This window comes from Bacillus rossius, chromosome 6 (assembly GCF_032445375.1).
Source record: "Bacillus rossius redtenbacheri isolate Brsri chromosome 6, Brsri_v3, whole genome shotgun sequence".
In the NCBI taxonomy this organism is placed as follows: domain Eukaryota; kingdom Metazoa; phylum Arthropoda; class Insecta; order Phasmatodea; family Bacillidae; genus Bacillus; species Bacillus rossius.
In genome coordinates this window covers 16136250-16157321 of record NC_086334.1, presented here as the reverse complement: position 1 = coordinate 16157321, position 21072 = coordinate 16136250, and the positions used below count along the sequence as shown (strand labels likewise).

Sequence of the window (21072 nt, the reverse complement as noted above, 5' to 3'; positions counted from 1 at the left end):
GCTCAAGCCCCCTTCAAAAGCATCTGGGTCCACTATTGTTTTAGTGTTTGCCTTGATAAAGCCTAGCCTCAGCAGGGTCAAGCCCCTCCCAAACCAAAATCCTGGATCCGCCACTGCACACCGGCTTACGGTGCGAGGGTTTCTGGATTCGATTTCCGGGTAAGGCGTGAGTGTTAATCTACGTACGGATATTTGATTGATGATATGATAATAGAAGGCTTCGACTAAGAAAAGGCATCTAGTGATGGTTCTTGGTTGGAAGCCGATAGCCATTCAACCAAAAAAGAAAAAGAAAAAATCTCATTTTCTTAGTTAACATTGTATCACAAAGCAAGGAATGCTGCTATGGTCGTTGGCTGCTATGGAAGAGATTATAGGAGAAGTAAATATTTAGTTTTGAAAACGGAATATTATGGTTTTTTTAAAAGCTACTTTGACTGTGAGTAATTAGAGATATAGAATTTTACGTAACGTTTTATATTTATTGTTGAGACATTATGTGTACAATTGATTATCAGTGTAAAATGTGAATACCGGTTGTCCATTCCTATTTGTTTTGATCTTAAAACCTGCAATTAGGCTTTCACCCGGTAAAAAGGCGTCCTCCCCTTAGTACTTCACTCTCACACTTTTACCTCCCCTTAGTACTTCACTCTCACACTTTTAAGCACTCGTTCTTACTTTTATGTTTTATTCAACAACCCTTGTGTCTTACATTCATGATCTCTTCGCCCTCGGTTATCCCATTCTTTGCAACCTTTTCTTGTCCAGTTTCCTCCATCCCGGTACCCGTAGAAAAACTTGAACATGATTACCACAACCCTTTGTACGTGCCTTGCTTGCAGCATTCCCCATCCCTGTCTGTACATCACAGATGCGTAGGCATCCCAACCTGTACGCCTTTCCTTCTCCACATACTATGGTCACCAGGAAACCTCTATGTATAGCAGAACAAAAGATCACTTACATGGTTTATTGTGCCTCCATTTTTACTCGCATAGCTCTGCTACAGTGGAAAAGTGTTTGCTACTGCCGATGTCGTTCTAGTCCCTATGTAATTGCATGCTTGCTTAGACATGCTAATTTAGAGTTTAGGTTGGTATTTTTGAGTGCTGGCTGCCCTACGGGAACAGATGTGTTTGTTTAGACTAGCCTGAATAATCTTTGAGGTGTGTGTGGAGCATCAACGGAATACCCTGATGATGAAATCTACTGGCTCACAGATACGTCCGCTACACTTCCCACTTGCAAAAATTTGGTCATGATCCTCGCTAGGATTCGAACCCTGATCGCTTTGGTGTCTGGCGAGTCACTGCACTCCCGCTTGAATATAATCATTAGAATGAATTATTATCCTGAAATATACTTAACTGACTTATTTTTCTATTTTTATTTATCTTGCTTTTATAAAAGTCATTTGTAAGTGAAAATATGTAGTTTGATATTTAATCAGGATAGCATGAAAACGTGCATATTACCACAGTATTTTACTGGGTAGACAAATCTAGTTTGGTACAATGTCATTAGATGAAAGGGTGGCATTTCTAGTATATGAAAGAGTTGACAACAGGGAACACCTTTACTGTGTAATTTTTAGTGTTGTGTAAGATTTTCTTGATTACTCCTTGTGTTTTCTAATCATCCTACTACTTTATATGTCGGTAATTATTTGGTATTGTAAAATACTAATTTCATCAGAAATAGTATGTGTAGTTGGGCACCATTATTGTTGTGTCATTTCAATATGTATGGTAATAATGTGTGCTTAAGTGATACTAATACAATGCCTAAATTATAAACCCAGTGTTGTAATCTCTAAAAGAAATCATGTATTCAGAGGTCAATGATCGCAATTGAGTATCTATTTGAGTTCCATGCCACATATTCCATACACAATATATTATTCAGTATCATGAATCCAAGTTTATCCCTTGATCCTAATAGCATTATCGGCTATAATTGATCCTGTGTTACTTGTTGCTTGCTGTTTTAATTTAGTACGACGACAGATCCTGAACATAACAAAAATACCACAATATTAACAAATTATGTCAGGTCTTGTGGAATTTTATTTTTGTATGTAACTTGCGATCATAATTCATTTATGTATAACAAGTTTTTCTTTAGTCCAGGATCTGTTGACATACTAAATTAAAACAGCTAGCATCATGTACCACAGGATCAATGTGTACAGGATCATGCCATCAGGATCATGGTATTAACTTGGATACGTGATACAGAACTTTTACCAAATATATAAATCAGAATTATATTTATAGATATTACATCCATGATCTCTAAGTGTTGACGATGACTACATACAAAATGTACACTGGCTATATGCATGTAATATCTTGGCAAAGGTAATAATATTTTTTTTGATAACATTTCATCATATTAGGCCTATATGACCAGGGCCGCAACTAGGGGGGCGCAAGCGGGGCATACGCCCCGGGCGCAAAGCTGTGGGGGCGCCGAAATCGCCGGCTTGCATTGTAAATCCTACTACAACTGGTAGTGGGTTCATACATGGAAGTTACAGTAGCACAGAAACTGTTACATGTAGGTATGGAAAATGCTTAATAACACAATTTTTCCGTGGGAGGGCCCCCGGACCCTCCCCCCGCTTTATTGGTGTGGTATGTGCAAAAAAAGAGGGGGGGGGGGGGCGTATGAATTCATTCATGCCCCGGGTGCCAGAGACTCTAGTTGCGGCCCTGTATATGACTTGTATAGCCAGCTCATAATATTAGCTAAAATTTATTTTTCATTAATTTGTGCCTTTATTGGCATTGCTCAATCTGGTAGAAGATTATCGTCAGGACTACTGTGTTATGATACAAGTTGAAAATGATTCTTGAACATTTACTAAGCATGATTTTACTAATCTAGTGAATCAATACCTCTGTATCTATTTCGTACCAAAATATGTAGGCCTAAGTTATCTGTTGTTATCTTTTAAATTTTTATTGTCCAGTTTAGGAAATAAACTTCAACAAAAGTTTTAGTATGATGAAATCAATTCATGCATTACAGTATTGAAGCATACTTGTCTGTATTTTCCATGCCTCTTTCTCCAATGCTCAGTCAAACTGATATCACTATCCATAACATACTTCTCTGCCAATTATGAACATAGATAAATAATCTGTATTCTTGATGTATAGCAAATATTACAAATTTCACCATTCACATATTCGCATTAATTGAAGTTGACTAAATGGCAGAATGAAAAAGTTTCTCTACAATCCAAACCAACCTCTCCTCCTTAGTTACATGCTTTTGAATAATGTGCCATACAAAATATATACAACTTTACTTTAGTAACAGACAATATTACAAAAAGAGAAAACATATTATTACTGAAACATGTATGACAGAAACTTCTTTTCTGCAAAGCCAATCAAAGGAAATTTAGCTATTTCTGTAAGGATTGTAACCTTTAATAATAATAAAACTGTAATGGTCTTGCTGTACTTGAGACATGCCATGTGTCTAAGTGGTGTATGATAGTGTGGTTCAGTGAAAACTTCTGTGTTATGTGCTTGAGTATTCTAGTTAAGTATTAATTCCAGTTGTTAATGTTCTTTGTTTTGTATAAGTTGTTAACAAAGTTGTGCTCGTACTTTAGTATTTGCAGCATCTTAGCAACACACATTATATCTCGAGACGGAAATGCAGTCTGTCACTTTCTCAACACGCAGCATTTCTTTGAGCCGTTTATTGGAAACTGGTGGTGTTGCCCGTTGGCCTTCATTGGTACAGTAAGTTGAATTTTATTTTAGATTGTGGGAATTTGATGCTTTTACAAACTCTTATTCTTATAAAACTAATATTATTAAATTAAAAGCACACATAACCTGAAATTTAGATGATTTATTTATTGCAGCAAAAACATAATGAAAGAATTTAGCAATAGTCACGCCAGAATTACGCCAAATGATTTAGGTACAACACTTACTAATTCACTGCTATCTTCTCTGTGATATCTCTTGCTTAAGCAGCACTTAATTCTAATTCTAAGTTTGATGGATCTTTGAGTAATAATCAAGCAAATTTTCAGGATCTAAAGTATAACTAGGCTCATTGTAGTTAAGAAAAACATATCCAGGGCAAAATTTAGGGAATACAATGTAAAGCAAAATGCAGGCATAGCAAAATTAGACAAATTAAAGGTAGGCTAAATGCTGTCGTGAATAACCAAAGTTTTATTTTGGGAAACACTGTTAGATAAAATCCCTTAAGGCTATACAAAGCTAGTCAAAACAAAATTAAGCACAAACATTTTTTGTGTTCTGGCCCAGAAAAACTAGCATTTTAGAAGTTGCGTCGCTAAGCAATATGAAGCTGAGCACAGTGCAGATAGACGCAATGCAATTAGGCACATATCAAGTAAAATGCTTGTAGGGAAAACATAGTGTAGGTACTCACTTAACTTGGTGAACTTAACTGAACTATGCAAACTAATCTTTCTTAATCGACAAAAGTAATTATCTAACTAACATAATTTTGTTACAGTTCTTTTAAAGGGTAAATTTATTGTTATTTGGTTGCTGGAGATTATGATACTTAATTATTGATAATATTAACAATTTTGCACAGCAAACTTTTCTCCATTAACTCTGTTAGCTTTTCTAAACTCCTGTATGTTCTATGTCTAAACTAACAATCAGCAAAGAACAAATTTATTCCACAGAACATAGAGGACTAGAAAAGAATCTTTAAAATACAAATTTACAATTCATGAGAATTTAATTTGGTGGTGACTAAATGAACTAAGTCTAACACATTATTTATTGATCAAGTTACTTACCTAAATCTTGTTTGGAAAGAACAAAAGATTTTGCAAGCAGCTATACAATAAGATTTTCCAGTAACGAAATAATTATTTATCATTTATAATATGAGAAAGTAAAGTATTAAACTTTAATTTTTTGTGTTATTTCATAAACATGATCTTTTCTTTGCAGGAGCAGATCAGTTAGCAGACTTAAAGACAATGCAGCAAAAGTACCATCTTTCACAATGGCCCAGCAAATCACCAAAAACAAGATTTCGCCTGATCGGCGGGGTTTCCCATTAGGAGTCACGGAGCCACGGCGGAACCTACCACTGCCTGAACAAGCCTCGAGAGCTGCGGCACGCGGGCTGCCGACAGCTAAACCTGTCCCCAGCCGGCCCGGGCCGTCGAGGAACTGGCCAGACATGTTCGCGTGTGGCGCGTCAAGCAGTTCGCAGAGTAGACTGTTGCTCAGCAGGGTTCCAGCGTCCACGTATTCCACTCTGAGTCCTGCCGATGGGTCGCCTCTGCAGTCGCAGGGGACGGGACCTGCGGGTGGAGGTACGTAGCATTGCGTGTTTGCATGTGTGTAATGTGCGATGTATGTGGTGCCCACGTTTTAGATAACATTTCCTAGCTGTCGCACTGGGGTTGTTGGCTAAAGCGTGATCATTTACCTAGAGCACCACCACATGTGTTACTGGACATGCGGAACTGATACTCCTATCTATTGACTTCACCTCGCAACCCCCTGTGTTACTAGCAGTGTACCCTATCAGCCCACTCCAAGCGACGGGCACGCTTTCTCACTTCACACAAAGTATGGTCGCCATTGTGCTCGTAAGGCGTCCCACATGTCTCGGCTCCTACCCAGATGTTACACGTGGTCGGAAGATGAAAGCATATCCGGCGTCTGGTGAGAGGGCTATATTGCACTCGTTACCTGTTCGGGTGAGCGCTCACAAACTCAACACCTCGATTAATCTGTGAAATCAGCGCTAAATCATCTGCCTTAGCGTGGTCTAGGACACCATGTGACCTGGCCTAGAAGTATGTCTCGTAGTTTTATTAAAAACGTCCCGCGAAACAGTCTACCACCCGGAGCAGAACTCGAAAATTAAAGAAGAAGAATATGAATACATACGGCGGATGCTAAGTGATCAGTTGAGAATAAGATGAGGTTGACTAGGTGTGTTGGCTGCGTCCTACCCACTGCGATGATTGGAGGACTGGGCAGTAGTCAGGGTGCCGTGGCGACAGGAAGCGTTGGATTTACCAGTAAGCAACGAGCAATGACGTGGAGAAACAAAGTAGCGAAGTAAAGCCCTTACAGCTCTGAACACTAATTAACACATTTTCCCTGAATTTATAATACATAAAAAATTATTTATTTAATTTCAAATATAGTCTGCCCGCATCAGGGTGGTTCTAAAACCGGTCACGCATGGCGCTGCTTTTTCTTATATCTAATCTGTGAACATAAATACACGGGAGGGATTGTAAAAAGAAAGGATTAAAGAATGACAATTATTTAAATAAGTAAAATACGCTAGCGGTGCGTGGCACAGATCAGAAATATGCCTCTTGCGGGGTGGACCAACACATGCTCACACACATGCACATGTTGGCGGGCAGTTTGAAACAAAGGGTGATGGTGGGGAGGAGAGGGGGTCTGGAGTGGGCGGAGCACATCAGAGGGAGGATGCAGCCCTGGTCGACGTTTTCATTAATACATAAGATTTTCTCATTGTACATTTGACAAAAACTCCCAAACAAATACATCAGATGTAAAACGGTTTTTCCGCAAAAAAATTTTTTTGAGTTAGAGTTAATAAAAAATAACCAAGTGGATTGGAATCATCTACCCAATTTTGATAAAATATTTTATTTGAACTTCTGTGTTCCATCAGAATGAACAAACTATATTATTTAATATTTTTAACATTTTATTAAGAAGCATACACTGTGGTGAATATTGAGTTTTAATACTGTTACTTAAGCCACACAGAACTTAATCTGCAGTAACTAAAAATATGCATCACGCCAAAAAATAATGTACATTACATAGGCGGATATAAAAATTTATTTTGGGATGAGAATTGGGAAAAAAAATACAACAATTTTTTATTAAAAAAACTTTCATCAACAATGGAGTTTGGACAGTTGCATTATCATTTTCATCATGCATCACTTCCTTTGGGTTTGTGATTACAAGTTTTGTAACGGCTCACCTTTAACCACCTAATATAAAACACTGCTTTCACTGAGATCTCACCTGTGTTTTTATAACTTCCTCTTCCCTCTCTGCAACTGCCAGTGGTACTGTACCGACCATTGCAAATGTGTAAATTTTAATATTTCTAAGAATAACTTGTATTATTTGATTTAGAACCTTAGTGGTTTGTTTTGTTGTTTATGTCATTTATTTGTAAATTTGTACCAGTTTGATCTAAATTTTTGTATTCAAATTTTTTTGTATATGTGTGTAAATATATATATTCTCAAGAAGAATGATTCCTTAATATATTCTAAGTTCTCCCTTTTTAAGTTTTTTTTTTTTTAGCTAAACAAAACGACACGTACATATATTGCAGTTTTAGATGTTTTGTATGTAGTAGAATCTATTTCTTTATTATCATTTTTTATAAATATTCTGTGATTAATCTTTCATTAAGTTTGTAAGAGAATTTCTTTTCATTGTTTTAGGTTTATACTCTGTGGAGAATGTGTTCAAGCAACCAAAATCCACATTGCATAATTTCTACGATATGCTATCTTCCAAATTAAGGAATCCAAATCTTAGGTTAACTCATAGTTTCAAAACAAACCCAGGTAAAAACAATTACAATGCTATGTGGAACTGTACATATTGCATTAAATGGCCTTTGGAAAAATGTTTCACGGGGGAGGGTCAAAACAAGTCTGATTCGTCGACACGCGCAGCGTTGGAGGCTCTCGCCTGGTTGAAGAATGCTGGGGTGATTGACGATAAAGGCCGACCGATGATCGACAGTACAGGAGAAGTTGCGAAGCCAGAGGAAAAGGCAGGAGTGAAAATTAAAGTTGAAAGTGAGGGCAATGTGTTGGTCAATCAAAAAAACTTTGAAGAGAGCGCAGCAGTAACTGGACTTACCCCGGAAAATAAAGGAGTTACGCAGAGTGATGTTAGGACTGCCTGTGATGAGACTTCACAGGGTAAAACCTCAGCGGCTGGGCCCAGTGTTGATAACGAGATGGCACTAGCCCAACCTAACACCAACCAAGTGACTTGGCCAAGTGCTGCTACGACGTCCCTGTCTAGTGTTGGTATCAAAGGTGACCAGAAGGTTGCTCAAGAAACTACCCTTCGGAAGCCAGCAGTCCAATCTAAGGTTGTAAACAACACACTCTCCAACAAGGTACTCACCCTGTTTCCCTTTCTCTCCTTAAGTGCTCTGCTTTTGTAGGATGTTAGAAATACATTTTCGTTTAGGTACAGTAAAACTTTGATTAACTGTCACTCATTTAACTCTTAATTTCATTTATCCATCGTCATCCAAAAGAAATGTGACACAGGAGATGAAAGATTATTTTAAATTAAGGTAGTTTTTTAGTATTAGTAGTAGTACATATGTATGTACAATTTGTACAGTACACTAGAACCCTGATTTTAACAACCCCGGATTTAACGAAGCAGCGATTTTACGAATAATACATTCTCAGGAACCATTGAAAAATCAGAAATTTTTATACCAAAATAATAAATATAAATAATCAGAAAAAATTTGAAAAAAATGACAATGAAAGCTTATAAAAATGTTATTTATTTAATGCACAGCATATATTTTATGAGTTTTAATACTGTAAATTATGTTCCTATAAGAAGAAAAAGAAATTGGACATTCCTTTTAAAAATAGCAGTGGTAGCCTCTGGGACGTAGTGGATGTGTGCGAAACTCGTCCCGGTAGACTGGCGCGCGCTGTGGGAATTGTGACGTCGTATGGCTTCCCCTCGTATATTTTCTACCCTCGCACAACCTTCCGTGTGAGAAACTGTGAACATACTTGGTCCCCCCTCCCCATTCTTCTTCATCACCTGCATCGGACGAAAGCTGGAACACCCAGAGGTGTTGTATAGTCCATGTCTGGTAAAATAAATATGACTATTTTTAAGGTTTACGTGACAGCCTTTACCTTTATTAAATACTGTTTAAGTTATTATGACATCACACATTAAAGTTTCCTAAAAATATGGACTAGGTACAGTTTGTTTATTAGTCACACAGCAGTATTTATGGAAAATCATAAACTTCGAAATTTATTGCATATAAAAATTTAGCAGGGCCGTGAAAAAATTTATTTTACTGCCAACGAACCATACACACCTTTCCCTCCGTAATCTAACATTTCCGGCACATGATGCATAGCAACTGCGTGTGCAGCATGAGAGAAGAAAGAAAAGAGATTGAGTAGCGACTTTCTCCCCCTGAGGGCTAATCGCAGGCAATTCTTAACACATGTCACATTCCTCGCATCCGCTGCAGAGGTTCGCCAGTAAACAGCGCTCTAAAAATGCATAAGTTATTAGTATTAACACTCCACATGCTGTCCACTACTGGAAGAAGTCACTATTTACGCGATTTTAGGAATAACAGTGTGTATGAAAGTGAGGCATGTTTTCACTGCATGTTATACTGTACCATACAGTAGATATTTTTTAATGTTTGCTGTGGGAGAGACGGTAGCATAACAAGTCCAAGCATCCAAAACCGGACAGAGAGGGCAGGCATGTTCACACTCTGTGGCCTTTTATTTTTTTTCCATTGCATTATAGTCTTTAATGTTTAATGTATTTTATTTTTAAGACCAAATACACACAAATAATACCAGATATATTTGGTTCAAAAAAAAAATCTTCATGAATTGTTCCGGGGTCAAAATGGTTCCAATTTTATGAAGATAATGATTTTACGAATGCAATCTGTGGAACCAACAGTATATGTAAAATCGAGACTCTAGTGTATACTTAAAATGCATTACTGTACATTACTACTCTTATATGCATTAAGTTAAATACACAGTGTGTGTTACTTACTTTGAATGAATTTCATTTTAATTTTTGTCTTAAAACCACAGTGAAATCACTTTACTGTACAAATGTATTAATAGAGTTCAGTCATCTGTGTATTCGGTTATCCATTACATTCCTCATCCGGATGGTGACTGTTGATCAAAATTTCATTGTACCTATCTGATAGAGAAGTTTTTTACCTGTTTTAATTTCTTGTAATTTCTTGTTTTTATTCATTTTTTTATTTTAAATTCTTGCTTGCAAAGATAATATGGTGATTTGCATAAAATGATTTGCATCAGAAGAACATCAAGGATAAAAAAGGAAGACCTTGAATTTTAAGGAAAGTTGGAAAAATCAATAAGATTTTACGGGTTTTTTTTGTCGGCATGAATGTATGTTTATTACTTTTCAGTTTTCTGGGAATAATTGCTCATATTCCTGGGAATTTGTCTACATTTAATTTTTGTGAGTTTTAACTGGTTTTTATAAGTTGGTAAGGGTGCACATTTTTTTTAATGATGTAGTTCTTTACTGTTTCTAAGCTGTTCTCTGTGGCTGTGATTGGCTTCTGTAGTAATTTTCTCTGGGTCATTCATTGTCCAGCTTGTTGGTGGTTGGCACTAAAGATTATATTTTTGCTTTTCAAAGCCTTTACCAGTGGATATTTGAGGAAAAAAAATAGGGGGGGGGGGAGATGGTTGATAAATTTTCACCTCCCCTCCCCCAAAATCCTAAAAAAAATCTTTCATTCTCACTAACAAAAGGAAATAATTTAAAAGCAAACAGCAGGAAAAGTGGTTATATTCCCCTTCCCCATTCTTTCATAAAATAAAATTCTACATTTGCTCCTAGCCTCCTGGCCATGATTGATGTGCCTGGCGTGCCTCGGGAAAACCTCTGAAAGTGCCAGAGACATGTCGCTTGGCAGTGGGTGTGGTGTCGGTGCTGATCGCCTTCCAGATAATCACAGGCTTCTCTGGTATTGGTGTAGTGGCAGGTATGAAAGTTTCCTGTGCAGCGGTAGGGCATGTGAAGTTCTCTTGCACAGTCCACACACATTGCATGGCTTTTTCCTTGACCCACACGTCCTGGTGACATTCCCTGGCTTCATCGAGGTTACGTACCCGGCTCGCATCAACTTGCACGTCAACTTGCGGCAATCGGAAGTTGCAACACTTTTTTTTTTCCACACTCCTCCTTTACTGGTTTCTGAGCACATTCCCGCTTCACTAGGACTCTGGACTCTGCCTCCTGCCGGCTTCTTTAGACACCAGGGTTTTCGTTTGAGCATTGAGGCTGTATGTCATGTCATATCTCCAGGTCCCGCTTTGAATAGGATGCAACCCAGCGATAGCTTGCTCTTTGTTGGCTTGGTTGAACTTTGGTTGGATCTGTGGTGATCCTCCACATCCGTTGCTGTGCTTGTGGTGTCTTGGGGATCTAGCCCCAGTCTTGCGTAACTTTCGTGATGTTTAAACCCATCTTCTGACCTTGAACCATGTTCGGTCCAGCCCCAAGCTTTGGGCAGCTGTCACTTGCAATCATTCCTGCGTGTGCTACCAAACGTCAACGTCCTGCAGTGAACCTCGGGAACGTGAGAGAGCTGCTGGCTTTTTCTGTTATGATTTCACGAGATGATAGGTTGGAAAGATGCTGTGTTGTAAATGTTGTAAAAATTATTTTTATATTGTTTTATTTATACTTAATGCTCGGTATCACACACTGTTGATTTTTTTTTTCATCATTACTTTTTAAGGGCTATTTCTAAAATTTTAACTCGATACCTCTCTTCCATCTGTTGTTCAGCCACAAATATTTTAAACAGATATTCACCTAGTGTTAATATCATGGGAAAAGTCGTGCAAGTGGTGATAATTATGAAGACTTAGGCACACAAGTCTTTGTAACTATCATTTGTGTGACTTTTTACACCCATTACATCACACTAAGTGAATATCTGTTAAAAATATTTGTGGCAGAAAAACAAATGCAAAGAAAGTATAGAGTTAAAATTGTATAAATAACCCTTAAATGAAAGTAATGGCAAAGAAACGAAAAAACTAAAACAGCATGTGAGAAAGACCCTTAACTGTTTCTTGAATCTTATTTTTAGTTTAGATCTAGTTTTTTTTTTTTTTTGGCATGAATAATAAAAATATATATAATTTCTCTCTTATCAGCCAGGTATAGCTCAACAGCAGAAAGTCATGAAAACATCTGCCAAAAGTAATAATGAAACTGAAATGTTTCGAGGTAAGTGAATACAAATTGAACTTTTTTTTAATGCTGAAATCATGAAGTGGCATTTGATCAGTGTTTCTCTGCAGTAGCAGATAAATTATTGTTCTATTTTTATTCTTAACAATTTTCTCCATCACCATGTGTTATAGCTAAGACAAATTTGGTGTGACTTTACTTATACTACCCTCCAAGAATTGTGTTATTGTTGATTACTTATTTATTTTGCTCTGTAGCATTTTAAAAATCTGCATCTTAATTTTTTTATATAAGAACTGGTGGTTATTCTATTAGATGACTGCAGACTAATGAAAATAAGTCATACTACTATTGTGTCTTGTGTTACGATTTAGTTATGATGTTGTAAGGATATACAGTATTAATATATTTTTTGGGTAGAAATATTGAAAAGCATTTTACCCAGGGTTTCCTTAAGTGTTCTTAATAGTGGATCTTGCTTTGTAATCTACACCTCTGGATATTTTTATTTAGTGCAATTATTTTGGATGATGAATTTTTTTTTTTTTTTTTAAAGGAATAGGTTTATATTGAATAGTTACGAAATCTTGTTTTCTACAAAAGATTTTTCTTAATTAATGCACTTTATAAATACAACATAATTAACTTAAATTAACTGAGACATGGGTCTTGACACATGCTTCCTTGCCAATGGCATTTAGAAAAATAATGTAAAACAGGAATCGTAGCACAAATTTGTTTTGAAAACATTTGCTACCTTTGATGAGATTTAACATGTTACAAAAACATTTTTAAACTTTTTGTTTATTGTGTGCTGTCAAAGTCTTGCATTATATATGAAAAGCATGCAGTGAATGATAGCTAGCCATAATTTTCAAAAATCCATTTGTAAAAAAGTCATACTCATTCTTGAAAAGCTTGAGTAACCCAATGATCTATTTGACAGAGCAGGTTTATAAAATCATTTTTATGGTTACAGTATTTATTACCTTTAATTTACTGTGAATAAAAATTTGTCAGTAAACATTGACTGTTGTGTTTTTGGTATGACTTCTCACCAAGAAGTTCTCTTCATGTAATACCTACGTTAAGTCAGATGCTCTTCATTTCCACACACACACACACACACACACACACACACACACACACACACACAAGGCTCAGTCTGTCAGCAACTTGTCAACTTTGCTTCAAAATTGATATACTAAAATAAGATTTTTTTCTAAATAATATTTGCCTTATTTTTAATACTTATTGTTGTTGAAATGGGAAGACCGATTGAACTACGTATTTAATTTGTTCATTCTCAGCACGGTGGCACTGTTGTGAAACATTGGGTATGCAACCGGGAGAACCTGAATTCGAATCTCGATACAGCTGCCCTACTTAACTATAAAAAGCCTTCTTAAATTCACTCCAGGACAAATGCATGAATTGCAGTGTTGTATGTATTTATTTCTAATGAGATAATAAAAGACTTTAAAAATAATAATAAAGTAAATAAGTAAAAATAATTTACTTCAAATGTTATGTATTTGCTGTCTGACATACAGCAAAAAATATGATTCATCATACTATACTTGGCAATTGCGTGGATACCCTTTTCAATTTACACAGCAGTACTTAGTTACCTACGTAACATGTTTAAATTAAGATATATATGTATACAATTAACTCTAATGAGCTATCAGTAAAAATTTATTTTAAAATGCTAAAATCTTTTATGTTGCTGATATTGAGAATAATCAATATGACTACATATTATAGAAAATACTATGTGCTACGTTATGAATAGTTGAGTATAATGTGCACTTAATTATATTCCCGAATGCTTAAATGTTTCTTCGTAACAAGTGGGGAACATAGTGTTTTTTTTTAGATAGACCTCAAAGCAAAAGGTAAACTTAGCCTCATAACAGTTAAAATAAAAGCTAACTTTAATGTTCTAAATAATAAATTCGAGTTTGGGTATTACCATAACTGGTATTGCAACTATCCATTCATTAATACATTAGTCCTGAGCAGCAGTACCTATGGATGAAATATGACAGTATATTGTTCAGATGAAAACTCAGCTATATGCATCTTAAGATACTGGGATGACAGACAGCTGCAGCTGTCTAAAACTTGAACCTTTGCTTGAAGGTAAGTATGCACCACTTAAAGTAATTGGCATAATAGATTAAAATATACTTACAAAACGTATTGGCAATTGTCTTTCATGCAAGTTTTAAATTATTATTATTGTTTATTACTTGACGTGATTGTAAAAGAACAAAAGTATTTTTAATTATCTATGTCTTAAGAGTTTTGGTTGATAACACTCCTGTCAGGTTGCAATTTTTTTTAACGTATGTTTACTATCAAGATGAAGCTTTGGTCATGGGAGTCAGATAGCGCAGTGGTAAAATACTGAACTTGGATGTAAAGATCTCCCGGGTTTGAACCTTGATCTGGCCAGCCTGATTATGGTTTCCATGGTTACCAGAAATCTCTACCGGCCAGCTTGCAATTTTAATATTGAGTTGAACAACATCTTTTTAAGCTATCTGAAATATCTATTTAATTTACACATATTTAAGTTTCTGTGTGGTTTCCTGGAGTTATTGTAATGGAGAGATCTGACGCCCTGTGCGCAGGTGTGTATTTGCAGCTTCGACAACGGTGCACATAAACACAGGTGCCACATTTGACTTCCTCGTAAGAGAAGGAACATTAACAGAACAATTATACCATTCCTAGCGTGACCCTTTAAGGCATAGTTGTTGGTTGATCCAAACTTTTTTTTTTAAATAAGAGCCCACTCAGAAGTAATTGAAATTAAAACCTAAAACTATCTTACTTTTCTGCCTAACATTTTAGCTAAAAATTGACCAAGAGTAAAGTACCTTAATTTTTATCTTTGTGTGTTTCCATCTGTTATCTTGGCAATGCAATTTTTTTTTTGCCTTAAGAGTGTATGTACTCTGCCCGTTGAGCTCTAGGCAGTGATTGTTCTTTGTAGCTTTTCAAATTGTCAATGGCCGCGATCACTAAGGAATTTCACTTACGTGACAATGGTCAGAAGTTAAATAGCATTATCAGGCGTGAAGTGGTTTGGAGCCCACTGTAATCTGGGAGGTGCAGTGTCCTAAGCCTGTGGGCATAATCATGCAAGGCTAAATATTGCCTTAATTTTTTTTGTACTTAGAAATCTACAAAACGTTTACAGTTATTGGATGTTGTAGCAACACTTTACCCTCTTTCCAGTTGTCTCTTTCGTTCCTTTTACTCACCACGGGTACTTTCATTACTATTGTATTATGGTTTTAATCCCTGCTATAAAGTCTTGCATCCCATGGCCTCTCTTATTTATAATATGTGTCCGGCTCTACCATGGCTCTGTCTAGGATCAGTTGTTCCCCTTGCCCTTATTTTAACTGGTTTGGAACATTCTTTTAATATGAATACCAATTTTTAGCAAAAAATAAAAATGATACAAGGTTTTTTTTAATGTATTTAAACAGCTGCTAATATTGGACACCTTCTTTATTATGGAAAACAGAATAAAATAATGAACAGTTTTTAATTACTTTTTAGATAATGTAGAGTCTAGATAACTTGACACCCATTAGACAGCCTATTTATGAGCTGATGTTCTAGAAGTCTTTATGTGTGTTTTATATGAGTGGTATAAAACAGCAGTTGTGTAAGAGGATGTTATAATTTAGTGACTGTCGAAATTATGCTGCCTAATTTGTTTTGCCTTGCAGTAGTCCCAATAAAGACGGTTCATTCTCCACTGTGGAGCGATTTGGCGCAGTGATAAGCACTGGACTGGCATTTCAGAGGAACCGGGTTCAAATCCCAGTGCAGTCATCACGATTTCAGTTTTCCATAGTTTCCCAAACCACTTGAGGAAAACTGCTGGAGTCCTTGTTTCCTTGCACTGTGTTGAGAGTATCTGTCTCGTAGTGCCCTTGTCAGATGCAGACCCAAGTCAAAACCAAATATTCCACTGCTGCTGCTAGTCTTTTCACCACCACCACCACCATCTCTGCCGTAAGGCTTCATGTATATGCCAAATTGTAGTAATACTACAAAAATCAATGCACTCAATTAAAACTATCTGGACTGGGCATTATTTAAAAAAAATTTGGTTTTCCACGACTTTGCTTTTGGGGCATGACTGGGTTGTAAATCGTCTAATAATGCTAGCTTTAAACAATTCCATCATGCCACATGGACTGATAGATGCATACCGCACCCTGACTTTGAGGGGGTTTTTTCACGTGATAATGCTTATCTCAGAAGCAGATGACAACGCCCCTAGCAGAGCGGCGTCAGCGGAGACGTTCGCTCCACAGCTCGCAAGGGGCCGTTGTGTGAGAAGACGTTGAGCCGCTGCTGTTGTGAGCGACACAGTAGTGTAGCTTTCATGTTGGCCTAATACCCGAGGTAATGGACACATCATCTACTTTGTTATACCAAACTCATTATGGTACAAATAAGAGTAAATTTTAAAGTGGGCGTAATTGCATTTGGAGTTGTTAAGATGAAAGTGAGAGTTTTGGCGGGAAGCAACATTGAAAGAAATTGTGGACATTAAATAGTGCCAATATTAAACGTTAGTCCAGCCTTTTTTCAAATTGCTGAAGACTGTTGGTTGAGTTTTTTATGCCATGCAAATCTCCGTTCTTATGGTTATTTACAGTGTAAGATTTGGTAATTTTAAATATATACGTATATTATTTTTGGAATGTTGAACTGTGCAATATTTAGCTATCCTCTCCTAGTTTTTAACTTTTTATCTGTGCTCAGTTCATTTGTAAGTGCATTCTTCATCATTTAATTAGTATTTTGTCTTTGTTCTGCCTCACCATGTAAAGCAGCAATTAGATGGAAGAGGTCTGCTGTCTGTAGGCCCCTTTTATCTTTCTCTAAAGTTTGGACTTATATGATTGAATGTCTGCTAATACATGGTAGATATTTTATTTATGGTAAAACTTTACACTCTAAATTTACATATGTATGCACCAATACATAAATTGAGCTTTGTTTCTTTCAATCATGACACTTGTAGCCGGTGTACAAAAATACAGTTGCACTGGTTATACTGGCTTGTGTAGGTACACCTGAATTGAATTTGATACAACATTTACTTAGATTTGGTGGCAAAATTGAAATAATTTATTTTTTCCTCCGTTTTAAGAGCAAAAACATTGACGAGAAAGACAATACTCAGAAAGCCATCAACATTTTTATTTTCAGGGATATTTGTGTGGTTATCCACTATCTACTTAAAATTATTATTATATCCTTTGAGAACATGCAAAGCATGCATATATCAAGGATATAAGATACACTTTAAAAAATTGATTGCTACATAAAATTATTTGTTCGGGTACTTTAGATTACCTTTGCCATAAATTACAGTATATTAGGTTAATATTAAAATAGATTTGTTAGCTTAATAACTATGGCATATTGAGAATACAACATGAAAAACATTTTTATAACCACAGAAAATACTTTTTTGTTAGTTTTGATAACTTGTGCCCTTTATTTGAATTTCATTCATGCTAAATTTATATTCATCATTTAACAGCTAATAAGCACATACAACATTTAACTGCTTTCATTATTTTTAAACACTACACTATTTATCCTCAAAAGCAGGTTTAAATTTTGCTGTCTGAGTAGCTATAGAAGGTTAAAGAAATTATTGTTGGGGCACATTATGATAACAACTGGTTGAATGAAATGTCATAGGTGTAATCTTGGCCATTGTAACTGGCATAGCTGAATGAAGCAAAGCTTTTGTATCACAAAAAGAAAGTCAGCTATTACACCTGAAATTACATGTCACTAGAACAAAATTTATTTGTTACTTCTTTGATTATTTTTAGTTATAAATATAATTTATTTTATTTATTACCACTATTAAGATAGAAGCATAAGTTTCTTCAAGTAAAAAATGATCAAAATATGTTGAAAAGAGAGAAAACATATCTGCTTAGTTCTATTTAATTACTTGTACCGTTCCCATGTTTTGGAGTAATTAAACTTTCAATACAGTTACGAACCAACTGCCCTTACTAGCAGATAACAACTTCCAGTGTCGGTATTTATTTAATTTAATATTTTCTGAACACTTTTTTTTCCGGTTAAACCAATGTGTTAAATATTTTAATTTTTAATGTAACTGTACTTAAATTAGTGCACAGAGTGGACTAATTTGATTCTTCTGTGAAGCACCAAACTCGTTTTTTTTTTTGCTTAAACCAAAGCAGATGTTGCATTCACAGAGGATGCAATGTTCACCACCCACCTCATACTTTATTTTGATCCTACATTGGGATTCTGTTCTCGATGTTGCTCCGAAGAGTCTCACCTTCATTTGAACAGGGCTGATGAATCTCTCCATCAATAACTACCAGAAAATGTGCAATAAATGCTATTATTACCTAGTGACACTATAAAATAAGGTTATTACTGAAGTACATGATTAGTTTGATTAATCAGGCATGTTTACTAAGCTCTTTTCGATTTTTGAGTAACAGTTTGTGATATTTGGTGATACATTTTAAAAATATTGTAATGTAATGTAGTAAATAAAAGAATATTAGCAAAACTCAACCAGTCATTATATAAAAAAAAATTAATCTTGCTAATGTCCAGCATAATTGCTTACAGAAAATTTTCCCAACAAAAAAAAAATCCAAACTTTAAGAATGGGATAAATTAATGTGTTTCTCATTTTTATACTATAATTGGTTTACTTAAAAAAATTTTTTATAAAAAATAACAGTACCTAACAATAAGTTCTGAGTGATCTGTTGGCCGAAGTAAACATCTGGAATTTTAATACTGATATATGCCAGATTGCTAATTTTGAATTGAATATCAAATTATTAATTTTCTAAAATATTTTAAGATTCAATTAAAACATAACAATGAAATTTTGTTTTCACACACCACTTAAATGCACGAAATATTTTTATAAAATACAATAAAATGAACAAAGGAAGATATATATACATGGAACCATAATAGCTTGATGTAAAATGCAAGAAAATAAAAAAAAAACCGGCAATGTGTTTTCTAAAACCGGTATAATTGTAATCTAGAAACTAGTTTTGTTGATTCAGATGGTTATATTCACATATCATCTTTGAAAGATTTGTGCAACGGGAGTTCATGACTTGATGTAAGTTTTTGGACATACGCCATTGCTAAGAACTTTTTCGTTCTCTTAGAGTACATTTTTCTTTGTTTTTCCTTTGTTTTGTTGACCGTGTTCCTGTTACGGAATATTTTTTGGTGTTTGTGTCCTTGTTGACAACAGCAATTTTTTTTGCTTAATTTTGTGTTTTTCTTTTTTCTTTTTTGGGTTTTATTTCTTTATTTCTTTTTTTTATTTTTTATTTTTTCTTCAACAGAAGAAGTTCTTAGCAATGGCGCATGTCCAAAAACTTACATCAAGTTGTATTCACATATTGAATATAAGAGATAGCTTGTGACGTGAACGCGGGCAGGCATAGACGGTGCGGTGGCGGCGCTGAAGCAGCCCAAGTCGACGCTGCACAACGTGTACGTGGCGGTGGCCGGCGAGCTGGGCGACCCGGCCCTCGAGCTGCACCAGAGCTACCACGTGGCGGGGCGCTCCAAGCTGGCGGGGCCGGCGGTGAGGTGGACCTGCACCTACGCGGTGCGCTGGCCCTCGGAGGCCCGCTTCGTGGGCGAGGGGCCCAGCAAGGCCTGCGCGGCGAGGCACGGCGCGCTCCAGGCGCTGTCCTGGCTGCGGGGGCTGGGCCGGATCACCAGGGACGGCCTGCCCGTCCTGCACGACAAGCGGGAGGTGAAGGAGCTGAGGAGGAGCCTGCCGGAGTGCCGCCTCGACGCAGAGTCCGCCGCCTCCGTCCAGGCTCTGCTGGACGGCTATCACCAGGTACTGCCGTCCAGAACCATCTTTCAAACACCAAGTTATATATATATATATACATATACATATATACACACACATATATATGTATATATGTGTGTGTGCGTGTATATGTATGTATGTGTGTGTATATATACACACACACACACATACATGCATATATACATACATACACACATACATATACACACACACTATCTCACACACACACTCACACACTCACACACTCACACACTCACTAAAAGTTACCATGTTTATAAATTTAAACATGATATGAAATAATTGCATAACTTACGAGGTTTCCAATGAATTTTATCAGCAATAGAATTGGAATATTTGTCCTACTGTCCCGGGTAAGTGCATGCATAAAAAAAATATTTTGTAACTCTAGTGGGGGCTCCCTGGTTATAGGGCCCCAAAGATTTGCTCCTCCTCCTCCCCCCCCCCACCCCTCCTTCCTGTTCCTCCCTCTCTGGACAGCCCTGTGTGCGAGTGCTGCTGTTTTTTTTTTAACAGACCAAGAACTACCCTTGTGATAGTCGTCCCTTTCTTTTAACAGGATGTACAAAAGCTACTGAAAAAGTACAAAGCAGATGAAAATTACATGGAAGATGAAGATGGAAACTACTTACATGATGGTGAGCCTGACGTTTGTGCTAAATAAGGCTTCTGTGAATCCTTTCTTGTTTATTTAAACAAATCTAATTATGAATTGAATTTAAGCATACAGTGAACATTCCCCCCCTTACCCCCCCCCCCCCGGGCACATTTCACTTAAATCCACGAAAAATTGATACTAGAAACTGTAAAATCAAAAACAGAAATATATATGGGACCATATTACTGTACTGTAAAATGTAGGAAAATAATATTGGTAATGCTTTTACTTAAATCAGTCAAATTTTAATTTTGGAATATATACCATAATATATAACAATGGAGAATTTTTTATATTTTTACAAGCTTTTATATTTTAATCATAATTAAAGATAATTTGTTATACACCAACCCCTCACTTAACTCATCTACAGATAGCGCGAATTCATTTAGTGTGATGTTAAATATACTGCCCCAGTCTTGAATGGCATGTCTGTAAAT

The 21072-nt window shown here is 36.2% G+C and overlaps 1 protein-coding gene across 2 annotated transcripts in view; it reads left to right on the top strand.

Annotated features, from left to right (window-relative positions):
- Positions 1 to 345: 345 nt before the first annotated feature.
- LOC134532713 (ATP-dependent RNA helicase DHX30-like) overlaps positions 346 to 21072 on the top strand; it is a 46293-nt gene continuing 25566 nt past the window's right edge. Inside the window, exons 1-7 of one of the 2 annotated variants that reach the window (XM_063369482.1) lie at positions 346 to 439; positions 3632 to 3764; positions 4971 to 5341; positions 7487 to 8178; positions 12014 to 12086; positions 19568 to 19980; positions 20534 to 20612. In XM_063369482.1, the coding sequence (XP_063225552.1) occupies positions 3676 to 3764; positions 4971 to 5341; positions 7487 to 8178; positions 12014 to 12086; positions 19568 to 19980; positions 20534 to 20612 (1717 nt within the window). In that variant the 5' untranslated portion in view covers positions 346 to 439; positions 3632 to 3675. The remainder of the gene's footprint in view (positions 440 to 3631; positions 3765 to 4970; positions 5342 to 7486; positions 8179 to 12013; positions 12087 to 19567; positions 19981 to 20533; positions 20613 to 21072) is intronic. The other variant, XM_063369483.1, reaches the window with a different exon arrangement.